This window comes from Plasmodium yoelii, assembly GCF_900002385.2.
Source record: "Plasmodium yoelii strain 17X genome assembly, chromosome: 5".
NCBI classification, from domain to species: Eukaryota; Apicomplexa; class Aconoidasida; order Haemosporida; family Plasmodiidae; genus Plasmodium; species Plasmodium yoelii.
The window spans coordinates 1,115,988-1,131,013 of NC_036177.2; the positions used below are offsets into that span (position 1 = coordinate 1,115,988).

Below are 15,026 nucleotides of genomic sequence, written 5' to 3' on the forward strand. Positions count from 1 at the left end.
CGCATTTTATATAAAAATTAATATGATACCACTTAATATACAAATGACAAACAATATTACATTATAATGAATTACAAAACAGTATATACTTTTTTTAAATACAGATATTTTCTTTTATATTTTATGATGTTATATTACATATAAATTCCATTGAATTTATTTCAATACTATTTGAATTAATATGTACTTGTATTAAATTTTAAACTAATTCTTATTGTGGAAGGTTTACACATTTGAGAATATTTTCCTCGATGAATTTAACAACTCTGAACTGTCTTTTAATAAAAGTACAAATGTAAACAATTGTTTCCTTAAAGCAGGATAAGGAAAAAAGGAACATAATAATACAAATATCGATATAATTAACGACTGTGGTTTATAGTTGTTTAATAAATTTTTTAATAAATTCAATAAGGATTATTTTAACTAAAACTTTACAAATACAATTATCATATACATTATGATATGGTTAAGTTACAAATTAAATCAAAATTCAGAGCACAGATTATTATCTTAAACATGTTTTATACACAATATATAGAAATAGATGTAAAATATATTACTCCTATAGAAAATGGTACGATATATAATATTTGTAAGAATCTTATAAATAATAAAAAGGAACTTGTGAATATTAATATTAAAGATATGTTCACATTTTATGATATATTTAAAATGTTATATACTATGTACGGTAATTATAATGAATATAGTTCAGACACCACGTCGTATTTATAATTCTATTAATAAATAAAGTGATCTTATTAAAAATTTTAATGATAATAAAAATTCATGCAAATTTTTTCTATAATTATCCTATGTAAAAAAATGGAATACAAAATTCGATGACACCATCAAGCTTATAGTTACTAAAAAAATAATTCCGATTTTATCTATATTCCTTGTAATACTAATATGTTTAGGAATTACTTCAAGATAAATAATGAGTTGAAAAATATATTATTAAAAAAAATGTTCATCATTATATATACAAGCTTACAGGCTTAAAATATTTTTTTTTAACATTTTTATATTATATTTGATATTCGAATCTTAGAAACGATTTCGAAGACAAAGTTTAAGAGAAAAATAAGAAAAGGTGTCAAATAACCATTAAATTGTTCTTTGGAGGATAGGGATTGATATACTTAAGACACTTCTATGTTTAAATAACAAATTTAGAGTTTTATGAGAATAATTAAAATAAAAAAGCAGCAAAAGTATAAACATATTTATTTTAAGAATAAAAAGGAAAATTAATATTAATAAGAAAAAACAAAAACAAAGAAAGATGCTTAATAAATTATAATATTAACATTTGTAGACTAAAAAATTAAATATATAGGTCATTATATTAAAAATGCATGATTAGACTACATGCATATCAAACTTTCATAAAACGAAAAAATACGCTTAATGATAATAATTAAAAATAGACATATGTATTAAATAAATTGACTTATTAATATATGTACCAAAAAATTAACTTTTTAAAAGATTAGCATACAAAATATTTGGTTATTTCATAGAATATTTATTTTTTATATTAATTAGAATCGTTAATTTGTCTCCTCTGAAACCTTCTTCAATAGATTTTGGAGCATTGCGATTATCTACTTCAATCTACGAAAAAACGAAATGAATAAATATATAAAATAAAATATTCAAGATATTGGGTGAATGAATATCATATATTATAAATATGTGATTTATAGAGAGAGGATATATTTTTGATAAATGGGTAAATGAGTATAAGGTAACAATAAAATAAATGGTGGAATAAAAGTATTATGCTATTAAAATTTTTATATTGCTTACAGCGTTAATACTGGTAATCTGAATAGATTTGCTTTTTTTTTTAATGATATATCCGGATAAGTGAACAAATGCCTTTTTTAAGTATCTTTTTCTAATATAATTTTCAGAATCTACCTCAGTTTCGAATGAGTTTGCACTTTCTACAATAAGGTTTTTAAATAAATTTTGGTCTACATGGTTGTAATCATTTATATTTGCCGATGTTAAAGCAATTATAGTAGTGTCTTCAGATACCTACCGAATGAATAAAAAAATGTATGTATTGGGATAAATTATGGAGTAATAATATGAAGAATACGACTTTTATATAAATAGAGAGAAAATGCTTCCTTACTTGCTGTTTTGTAGCTATGGCATACAAATATCCTCTAAAATGTTGATCAGGAATATCTGAGAAACGTTGTTGTATCATTACTAAATTGGGATTATATTCACGGGCAACTTTTCCTAAAAAAAATTATAATTTTGCATAAATATAAATTAAAATATTATGAAAAATAACATAATTATATATATAAAATAGTAAAATAGAAAATTTATAATAATAATAATAATAATAAAGCAATAAATATGGATAAAAGTTGATAACCATATATTAAATTGATTAATTAAATATTTTTACATACCTTTAACCTCGACACCACCACAATATAAATCATTATTAAAGTTGAATAGTGTATCTATTATTTCTTCATACTAATATAACAAAAAAATATATGTACATAATTAATAAATATTAATTTTTATTTGGCCTTAATTTTATGGGTTATAAAATTTTATTTGTTAATACATACCTTATCGGTGTTGTTGATTTCAATATCAATTTTGTCAACGATTACATATTTATGTCTCTTACGATATATATCTATTTCGTTAGCATAACGGTAATGTAAATTGTAATCATTTGAATGTATAGCATGTTCTTTCAATCGTTCTATAGCCTCCTCCATAACATTTTCTGCTTTTTTAATTTCACTACGCTTGGTGCACACAAAGGGGATGCGTGGTTTAAAAATATTATCAGGATTGGTAAATAATACGTAGATGGGTGATCTACATATTATACTCCAGCTGTTATATGCCGAAATGAAGTCAATAAATTGTATTTATGTTTTTAATTGTAAAAATGTATTTATATAACGGTATTTTCATTATCACATAGTTATAGACATGTATGAGCATGTATATAATATTTTCATAATGAAACAGATAATGTATGCGTAGATATGTTTTACTATTTTATTACATATAATTGGATATATCTGTTTTGGATAAAAAACGTGTTTTAGTTTTTTTTGGAGAATGCTCGGCTGCAAAGGTATTATTGTTCATATATATGAACAAGCTTAAAATAAAAAGAACAACTCTAATGTAAACTTTATTCATTTTGGGATTGATAAATAAAATATGAGTATTATTTTAAAAAATAATAATAAAATTCCGAAAATGTCGTGTAAGTGTAATTATAATAAAAAAAAATAATTTGGGGAAGCTTATAAAACTAGTATATATTTAAATAAACATAAAATAATTATTTAAACGATAAAATTGTATATTTTTATTAGATTTATAAATTCAATATACTTTTTATTTAAACAATTTGAATACAAAGAAATACCAATAATAATATCTTTATAAATAATGAATATATAAAAGCATAATGATTTATAAACCTTCGAATATTATAATATCAAAAAATATATAACTTTAATTATTTGTTCTATTATGGGTATACAACTCTGTTGTTTTTATAATTATTAAACTAAAATAAAATTTATAAAATATATCACGTATGGAATTAAATGTATATGTCATATTATATTTGAATAAGCATGAAAAAAACTTTATATGTTTTATCATAGTCTACCAATATTTTATAGAATAAAATTTAGAAAAATATTATAAAAAATACAACGGTTTTTAAAGTAATACAAGTTGTATATACAACTTTAATATAATTATAGGTAAAAATATATCAATTAATAACCGTTATGGTAGATCGAATAATATATTAATAATTATATAAAAATAGTAATTTTAATATTTCTTTCCATTTATTTTTTTTGTTTTTTAGATTTTCTTTTACTTTGAGTATAAAGCATGCTTTTATATTTTTTAATATTAAAAAAATTTAATTTAAGCTAAGAATTATATTATGTTTATACGTGGTTGAAACTATAATACTTCTACTCATAATGACAATAAATTATAAAATTTATATAAAATAACAATTTTTGATTATGGTAAATTTTTTGTTTGATTTTTTTAATATTTTTAATCGGAATTTTTATAAATCCTAAGATGATAGAAACTGTATATTGCTAGTAGTATTGATAGACATCTTTTTGCATATTAATGCAAGTTATAAAATTGTTTTTTATATATAACAACAAAAGTTATATATACAAATAATAATAACAAAAAAAAATATAAAAGTTAAAAAAAATAAAAATTTGCAAATATTTTAATAAACATGAGACAATTTTTTTAATTATTTTATTTTGTATGTATATAATGGCTATTAAATTTTTAATTTATCATTATAAAATTACAATTTATAAATGCGTGCCCACATATAAAATTCGACAACTAGCATTTATATATGTAAATAAAAAAATTATTTTTAATATAAAAATTGTTGCATTCATATGGTAAACATCCATATAAAATGCCTTTTGTTAATTATAGTTGTAAATTCCCTATAATATTAATTTTTATAAACAAATGGTTTTTAATTAAATCATAAATCTTCATTTATATCTATTTCTATAATTTCGTCTTCTCTTTCAAAATATATATTTTCCGATTCACCATAATTTTTTTCATCATTACCTAAATTAATTTCATTTTTTTCATCTTGTTTTTTGAAAATTGAAATTGCATAACACACTACTAAACCAAATACAATTGCTCCCGCATATTTAACAGAATCTCCTGCATTTTTTGTTTTGGAGGAACCTTTTTTACCTGAATTTGAGTGTTGGTGATTTTTATACTTTGTATCATTAACATTATTATAGTATGTATTACTAGGATATTTTATTTTCGATGTTTCTTCTTGACTATTAATAGTATGTAAATTATTACGACTTATCATGTGCTGTTTTATATTTTTTAAATTGTTTATAATGTTTAAATTTCGGTGTATTAAATGATTAAGCATATTTTGACTCATATTTAAATCAAGAATTATGTTATTGGCATTTTCTGTATGTTTTATGGCAACATTATATGATACATTATTATTGTTACTATATTCTGATTCGATTAAATTAATGAGATTTTTAATACGAGAGATTATTGATGTAACTTTATTTTGATTATCTATAATGGCGTGTAATTTTACTTCTGGTTCTTTATTATAATTGATGATTTTTTGTATTATATTGTCTATTTCGTTTATTTTGTATACTTCATCTTTATATGAATTATTTTGAATTTGTTTAGTTTGCTCTTCAATATGATTGTATATAGCATTGACATATTTTGTTATTTGTTCGCTTCTTATTTCATGAGTAGAATTTTGAATATCTTCTAAACTCTTTTGTATTTGGATGAGTTCGTTTTCTATAGTTAAGTCCTTAGAAAAGTGGTTTTTAACATCATTTACATTTTGTGATATTGTAGTTATAACATTACTTATATTGTTATTACCATAAAATTGAGCTTTGATTTCATCTATTTTATTTAGAATTTCCTGAAATGATTGAATTGTTTTTTTTAAATTATCCTTAATTTGTGATACATGATTTTCATCATTGTCTTGAATATGTTGTTTGATTATATTATTATTATTTTCATAAGTTGTAACAAAATTTAAAATATTTTGTACTTTTCCCGTTAATTTGGTAATTGTGTCTATATATGAAGTTATATTTTCGTTTTCTTTATTACTAATATTTTTTATTTCATCTAGCTGTCTTTCATAATTAACAATATCATGATATATCTCTTTAAGCGTATTTAAGTTTGGATTTGTAGTTTCATTTAGTGCATGAAGGAATTTATTTTTTTTATCAGAAATATATTGATCAATTTGCTTTAAATCATTTAAATTTTCTGTTAATTTATGTTTCTGCATCTGTAAAATATTATCAAATTCTTTGGATATATCAAAATATTTTCCATTAATGTGCGATATATTTAATAATTTAAAGATATTCATTTTTTTATAAAGTTGTTTTATGGATTCGATTGATTTATGAAGTTCAGAATTGAAATAAATTATTTGTATTTTATTATTATGTAATGTATCGGCATCGATATTATTTGAATCTATTGTAAATAGCTCGGTCAAATTGTTGATTATCTTAGTTGCTTCCTTTTCCTTTTCTATTAAATTATTATGATCTTTAGTTGCATCTGCAAGTATACTTGGTACATGTTTGTTTGTTTGATTTAAATTATAATTTATTTGTAATGTGTCGATGTCATCATTTAAAGAATTGGAAATATCCTCAATATATTTGAAAAAATCTTTTGAAAATTTAGCTGCAGACGTTATGAATTCCGAGTGATTAGTCACTTTACTTTTAAGAGTCTCGACTAACGTTGTATATGTAAAAAGTAGACATTGCTTTCTCGTTTCTATTAATTTATTAATTAAATCATTTTTTTCTATTATTTGATCCTCAATTTTTTTTATTTCAGTATTAAATGCGTTAGTTAGTTCTTTTAGTTTTTTTTTAGATTGTAAAATATTATTATTTTCCTCTGAAAAATTGTAGTTATCTTTCTCTGAATGTTTGTAATTATTTTCTAATTTTTCTATATCTTTAATATCATTATTAAATTGTTCTTCCATAGCTTTTACATCAAAATTTATCCCAAGGTTTTCTTTTTCCTTTTCATAATTATTGCTTTTTTCTTTTATTTTATCATACTTTGATGATTCTAAAATGGTATCATAATTTTGAGAGTTACATGATAATTTGTTTAATTCGTTAGATTTATGCAAAAGTAGTTTAACTTCATTTAATATTTTTTCTTTTTTATATTTTAAATCACTTAATGTGTCTTTTAATTCATTGGTTGCTTGGACTTTTTCATATAAACGTCGGTTTTCGAATATAAGATTTAATGTTTGCTGTTCTTTTTTGTGTAAATATTGACTTTTTTTAAATATATCAAGAAGAGTATTGTAAGAATCGCGTATTTTTGTATATGTTTCTGATTTTTTTTGTGGAGATGGAATAAAGGTTAGCGTATCTTCTTTTGGGGAGTCCAAGTAAGATAATATAGCTATATTAATGTTTTTAAGTAAATCTACTCCTGAGCTATTTTGTATTTGAATATTTAAAGAATTTGCTAATTTAGAAATATTTATAAATATTTTTTCTGCCTCATATTTATAACTATAATATTTTTTACTGACAATATTTGCATACATTTCTTTTGTTTGGTTTAGTATATTTAATAATGAATTTTCATCAGTTGAATTTTTAACATTATTAATAGATTTTGAAATATTGTCAAACCCTTCGTTAACTTTTGAATATTCGTTTGTAAATTTAACATTCACATTATCTAATTTTTTTTTTAAATGTGTGACTATTCTATCAAATTCATTTGCTTCTATATCATCTAAATAGGACTTAGATTTCTTTTCGCTTTCTATATTTTTTAAGAGTTCATTTTGTGCGTTAATTCGCGTATTTTTAATTTCATTATATGTTATGGACTCTTTTGAAACCGTTTTTAAATAACCTGCTATTAGATTGTATAATTCCATAAACTCATTATATATGATACCCATTTCTGTATTATATTCTCCTAGTTTTTCATTAGGGTCAATACCTTCTAAATCATTAGTGTTAAAAGAAGATATTAGCCTTTCTATTGTTGGTTTTATTAATTCTTTTGTTGATTCAATTTTGTTTTTATTTGCTTTGGCGATTTCATTTATTTTTTCTACAATTCCAATTTCGTAATTTTTTTTATGCTGGTTTACATCGATTTTTATTTTTTCAATTTTGGAATTGACTTCATCTAATTCTTTTTTTTTGTCTTCAATATTTTTTTTTTGATTTTTGAGAGATTCTAAAAATTCCTGAAGGGTATTTAAATTGTCTCCGTTCTCTTTTAGTTTTGTTTCTTGAGTGTCTATAGACAAAGTTGATATTTTTTTCTCTATGCTTTCGGTCTCTTTTAAACAATCATTTGATTTTGTTCTTATATCACTTATTTTTAAGAATTTTGTTTCGAATGGCTCTACGGATAGTTGAATATCTATTATTGCCTTATTAGATTTATCATTTTTAGCGACTTCGTCTTCAATACGAATTTGTTCATTTTTTATTTCCTTCATTTTTTGTTCAGATTTACCTGCTTCCAATATAAACTTGTTGTGTGCATCTTTTATTTCCTTTATGATTTGTTCTGAATCATTTTTTGTTTTATCAAATTTATTTTTTAGTTCTACCGCATAATATTTATTTAAAAGTACAGTTACTTCTTGTTTATATTGCTCAAATAATTCCTTATTTTTTTCGATTGCTTTTTTATTTTTATCAGCCTCAGTTTTATAACCATTAGACTTATCCTTGTGTTCTTTCAATTCGTTGATATTATAATCATGGTCATTAGTTCCATTATTTTTTTTAATTTTTAATATGTATTGTGATTTATTATCCGCCATTTCTATATTATTAAAGTTTAATAAAACATTTTTATTATACTCGTCGGCATTTTTAAAATAAGTGTTGATATTAGTTTCTTCGCTTAAAATATGTGTTTTTAAGACTTTAATATTCTGTATACACCCATCAATATCTTTATCATCTAAAGTTGATTCTATTTTCGATTTACATTCTTTTAAACTTATATCGTCTTTGATTTTTTTAATTAGTTTTTCTGAATTACTTAATTCATCATTTATGTTTTTATTATTTTTTTCAATTTCATTGGTATATTCTTTTACTTTATTAATAATCTTTTTAATTTTATTTAATTTTAAAATGTTATATATGTTCGCAATTTTGCTTAAATATTGATTAATTTCACTATTATGCTTTTGAGATTCAGAAACATTTTTCTGTAACTCCTTTTTAATATCATTTATATCTGATTCCCTAGAAAAGTCTTGTATTATTTTTAAAGATTTATTACGGATATCAGAAATGTTTTCATTATGATTCTTACTTATAGTGTGATATTTTTTGTCGTCATCATGTGATATATTAAGCACTTCCATTTCCTTATTTATGTCCATTTCTATGCCCATTTCGTTTTCTATTTCTTGTGATTTTTTTTTTATATTATCAAGGTCCTCCATATATGCTTCCATTGCTTTTATCGTATGCTCAGACTTTTTCTTTTCTTCATCAATTTGTTCCAAAAATAGGGTGCCTAAATTTTGTCCATATGATAAATTAATACCTTTTACTTTTTCTAACGATGTTTGATCTTTTTCTATTTTTGATATTTCACTTAATAATTTATTTATTTCCTCATATATATTTTTTTTTTTGTCTATTTTTGTTACTATGTTTTGTTGTTTTTTTTCTATTCCTTCTACATTATCGTTAGATATTGCGGTATCTGCTACTTTTTCTAATTTATTTATTTGTGCTTTCATTTCATCAACATAGTTTTCTGATTTTTTTTTTATTTCCTCTAATTCATTTATATGGTGATCGATTTGTTGGTTTACATTCTTAATGTCATCTTTAATTTTGTTAACTTCATTAGTATATTTTATATTCCCTTCTTTCCCAAAATCACTAAAATTATAAAGTTTTAATTTTTCCTTTATTTTATTAAAATTTGTTACGTTTGTATTTACCTTTTCAAGTACATTGGTATTTAGTGATTCTATATTTTTTCCAATTTCATTTTCTATTTCTTCACTAATATTATAAATGGATGTATAAATTGCTATTTCGATATTTGGAATATTTTTGTTTATGTCTTCGATTTTTTGTATAATATTATTAACGGCTTTTTCTTTTTCATCGAACTGGTGATATAACATGTTTTCTTTATTTTTCCCTAAATTTGCTTTTAAATTATTGAAATATTGCATTAATTCATTGTTATTTGATTCGTAATCATTTAAAGAGGCATCTTTAAATGCTTTATCTAACTCATTAATTTTATTGATTAATGTATTTTCAAACTTGTCTTTATAAGATTTTTCTATTGAATTAGTTTCTTTTATGGTTTTAATATTTTGATTTAATTTTTCTTTTAATATAGTTTGTTTATTATGAAAATTTTTTATTGACTCTTTAGTGCTTTCGCATACTTTTATATACTCATCTACCTTTTTAAGGGTATTAATGTTTTGGTATTCCTTTTCAATGGAGTTATTTGTTTCATTAATTAAAGATTTACTATCATTAAATTTGTTTTCATATATGCTTAATTTTTCATCCGAAACTTCTGCTTTTATTTTATTTGTTAATTCAGTAAATTGAGTGTGTTCTGAATCAACATTTTCTTTACAATTATTTTCAAAATTAATATATTTATCTACTTTACTCAAGAATTCGTCTTTCATATTTTTTACTTCATTGATGGTTTTTGATGTTTCGTCTTCTTTGATAGATATTGTCTTGGTATATTCTTTGGATTGGTCATAGTTTTGTTTTGCTTCTTCTTCCTTTGTATTGTCTATACTAATTTGATCATTATAATGATTTCTGATTTCTGATATTTTAGATTTATATACATTTAATTGGTCATTTTCCTTAGCGTAGTCATTTATTTTATTTGATAGTTCTTTTTCTTTATTTTTAAAGTCTTCTAATGTTTTATTTAGATCTTTGCTAATTTCTCCATATATATATTTTTTTATCTCCACAATTGTGTCTGATAGTTTATTTTTGTTAGTTTCGATATTCGTTAGATGTGATTCAACTGTTGCAGTTTCCATGTTTTGGATTTTACTATATACATTATCTATTTTAGATTGTAAATCGTCAAGTTTCGTTTTATCTTCTACATTGTCAATGTCATTTTCTTGAACTATAGAAGATAATTCATTATAGAGTTTATCAATGTCATCTTCATAAATTTGGGATAACTCTGATTTTATTGTACTATATATTGTATCTGTGCTCTTTAAATGTTCCGGAACTTGATATGGCGAGGTTTTAGCTAATTCATCAATGTATGCATTGTTATTTTCTATTATCTTCTTTAAGTCAACTGCTTTTTTAATATATTCATTTTTGTCAGATATATTTTTTATTTTTTCTTTTAATTCTAATTTTAACTTGTTTATATATATATTTTCATCAATTATTTTCAAATATTGGTTAAATAAATCTTTAATTTGTGTTTCCAATTTAATAACTTTTTCATTTTCCTCCTCTAATTTTTTGTTTATTTCGAGGATTGATTTTCTCCAATTTTTTACTGATTCATAAGATTTCTTCACTCCAGCTTCTACTTCTGAATAAAGTAATGCTTTTATACGCCATTCGACTTCAAAACCAATTATCCTTCTTGTAGGAACTTCATCTGGTTGGTAATTTTCCATAAAATCAATTACGTCTGTTAATTCCTTCATGTATTGCAAAATTAATTTCACAACATTATATTGTTTACTATTTTCGTCAATATCTTTTTTAATTTCATAAGAATTCCATTTCTCTTCAAATATTTCAAAAAATCTTTTTTCTAATAATGTTAATTTCGATTTGGGTATCCAGAGATTAAATTCATAAATATATTCTTTAAATACGTTAGTATTATTTGGATCTGGTTTCCCAAATATTAGTCTTTCTATCGTTTTATGAAAATTTCTCATTATGTCTTCTTGCTGTTTATATAATAATTTCAAATGTTTTAGTTTATTAAAATTATAATTGAAATTAGCTCTTTGTTGTGCTATTTTTTTAATTTCCCTCAAGTAATAATAGTAATATTGCGTATATGTATCACGTTGTACATAATTGACCATAAATGTATAATTCGACGTACATTCGTCTTTGTAATTATCAGATTTGTTTAAAGTATATTCAATTTCGTTTGATAAAAATTTTAGTTTACTTATAATATTCCCTTGTTCCCCCTCAGACTCTAAAATTTTAATTAGTCTGTTTCCATGTGAACGAAGTCCCATATCATAGATCACTGAATGAGACTTTATATTGTACAATTCAGTGTCCATATATTCTTTTGTATTAGCAGAATACTTTTTATAAAGAGCATCTACATTCCAATATTCATAATAACACAAATGATCATATTCGGATTGCATCGATGAAATAGCAGCATCTATTTTGGATGCTAGTTTTTTGAATCGTGGAATCATGCAATCTACATAAATTTTTCGGTAATTTGAATATGGATTATAATCATCTTTCGTGGGTTCCTTATAAAATTCATATAAAGGATTATGTAATTTTGACATTTCATTTATTATGTTGGTTTTTAGAGGTTCACATTCTTTTATTATTAGATTTATATCATTATCTATTTGAAGGGGGGTACTCCGTGGGATATTTACTGGTTTTTTTGCATTAGAATAAATATTATTGAGGAAGGTTCGAAGTTCTTGATAAAAATATAATTTCACATAAAAATATTTTAAATTTTCGTTGGGACCTGATACATTATACAGAATATCTATTGTATTATACATAGAGCTATCGAATCTTGTTGGATTGGAGTTTTGGATAAAAGAACTTTTAACTATAGTTGCTTTTCTATTTGTTTTTTCATTATCATTATTAAAAATTTTAAAAGTATCTAAGTCGTTTTTATTTGTGTAGTCATTGTATAATATGACTTTGTCATTCGCAGTGTCTTTTTGATTTTCTAAGTAAGTAATTGAATTTGGTTGTATAAATTTATCATTAATGACATCATTTTTATTATTATATTGTTCTTCATTTGAAGAGTTTGAATTATTAAAATTTATTCCTTTTAAATTATTATATAAATAAAAATTGTTTAACTGACCATCGTGGTTCTTTTTTCCAGTTTCAATTTTTTTCCCATAAATTACCCCTAGATATAAAAGTTGAAAAAAATTATATATGTTAATATATAAGTGCACAGATTTATATGAATATATGTTAAATAAATTTGTGTATTATAAGAATTGTAACTATTAGTTAAATATTTCTATTATTACCTAATGAAGTAAACAGAACAATATAAGTAGTTGTAATATAAATAAGTTTTTTCATCGTTAAAATATAATATATATTTTAGAATATAAAATTATTTGTGTTACATATGTTTATTTCTCTATTTAATGACAATGTTTTTTATTTTAATTTTTTTCATTTAGAGTTCTCTCTTTTAATATTCTTTCTTATATATAGTTACATTGTTTTGTTTTGTAAAACTAAAAAAATGTGTGTATAGAGAACAGATAATTAATAATTATTAAGTAAAAAATTATAGCCATAATAGATAATTACTAATGAACAATTGAATAATTGATGGTGTGGAAATAAAGAAAATAAATTAATTATTATTTCATACATCTTTAATAAATTTCTACAAATAAAAAAATTGGTAACTACAACTAATTTGTTTAAAATTAAATTATGCTGCAACTCAAATGATAAAATAAAATTATAAGAGTTAATTAACAAAAAGGAAAATAAATAATAAGATAATCCTCTCTTTAGTGAACACATAATTAATTTACACAAAATATAATGATAGATAGATGGATAAATAAATAAATAAATAAAGGAAGATGGAAAATTGTAGCATCGCATCTTTTTATTTTTTTTTGTACATGAGTAAATGTTATTTCGTTTTTAATTTAAAATAAGATGCATATTTTAAATAATAATAATTCATGTGTCGTTTTATAATAAATAGTTAGCGTTGTGTATGTAAAATATAATTTAAGATAATGTGCATGTTCCACGTGTAGAGTTTTATTTTAATTTAATTTTTATAATATTCATCGAATCAAGTTTATCAAGCATTACACAGAAATAAAGAACTGCTTAAATATATAAATAAAAAATTATAAAAAAAAAATGTGCAATAACGAAAATTTGTTAATTTCTAGATTAAATCTAAACTTGTAACACACAAAAAAATTATAACAATAATTTAAAAGAAAACTGTAAATAAAAAAAAATTTATAAGTTTAAAATTACATTTAGCGATTTAACATAAATTATATCATAAATTGCAATCATTATATTTGAAATTACATTCAATTATGTATTAATAAAAAAATTATAATATAAATATCTGCATAATAAATAATGTAAATGTTAATTTATTAATCAAATTCTGAATTTCATTATTTTAAATTCCTGTTAAAATTTAAATTCATGAAATAGGGATATTTTACACGATTTAATTTATTTCCATAAAGTATAACATTATATTATCAACATTGGTTTGCTTTATTAGTTGTTTTTATATGTGTAGATTGGGAAATTTTAATATACATAAAATAAATACATTTTAAAATAGCTAAAATGAAAAAAAAAAATTTCATAATATATTTTGGTTGCAACATTTTATAATGATTAATAAAAAATAGGGATATAAAATTGGGGCCATCTATTATACTATATATTTTTTTTAACAGTTATATTAATGGTTAAATATTTAAATATGTTTAATTCAGACAATTCTATATTTATGTGTGATGTAAATTTTGTATGGAAATTATATAACAATTAATTTTTTTAAAATTATAATTTATTGTTATTATAGATATGCTAACTTATAAATCTATATTTTAAAAATGACATTTTTATAAGAGGAAATACATATCACTCTAATTAACTCATTTTAAATACTTAAAAAAGTAAATGTTATAGATAATTTAAAAAATATATATCGAGGGCATTAATTATGCCACTGCGATATACAATGAGGCAACATCAAAAATAACAAGGCAAATAATAGTAGTAATAATAATAAATAAATAAGCAGAATTCTCATATAAGGCCAACTTATGCGTAAACCAATATATGCTCGTTGTGCATAATATTTTATATATCTATTTACTTTAGTGTTAAAAAGATATGGCTTCGTATTTAAAACTCAATATAAGCATTAAAAATGATAAGTAAACTGCTTATTAATATAAGCAATTTTTTGTAACATTATAATATAAATATATGAATTTTAATAATCTATATAAAATAATGTGGTATAGTCGATTCATTTGATTTCGAATTATAATTTCCTTTCATATAATTCTAAAAATATATTAGTATTCATTATTTGGAATTCGAAAAGACTTCCAAAGAGAAAAAAAGAAAGATAAA

The 15,026-nt window shown here is 21.8% G+C and overlaps 2 protein-coding genes across 2 annotated transcripts; both read right to left on the minus strand.

Moving 5' to 3' along the window:
• Positions 1-1,518: 1,518 nt before the first annotated feature.
• Positions 1,519-3,204, minus strand: PY17X_0526400 (fam-a protein; the record flags this gene model as incomplete). The annotated part of the gene is made up of 6 exons (XM_022955282.1): positions 1,519-1,623; positions 1,819-2,052; positions 2,153-2,265; positions 2,445-2,514; positions 2,613-2,889; positions 3,065-3,204. 6 exons carry the CDS (start codon positions 3,202-3,204, stop codon positions 1,519-1,521), a joined length of 939 nt encoding a protein of 312 aa, XP_022811725.1.
• A 1,354-nt stretch (positions 3,205-4,558) lies between these two features.
• On the minus strand, positions 4,559-12,959 carry PY17X_0526500 (reticulocyte binding protein, putative; the record flags this gene model as incomplete). The annotated part of the gene is made up of 2 exons (XM_720951.2): positions 4,559-12,777; positions 12,905-12,959. 2 exons carry the CDS (start codon positions 12,957-12,959, stop codon positions 4,559-4,561), a joined length of 8,274 nt encoding a protein of 2,757 aa, XP_726044.2.
• Between the last annotated feature and the right edge of the window lie 2,067 nt (positions 12,960-15,026).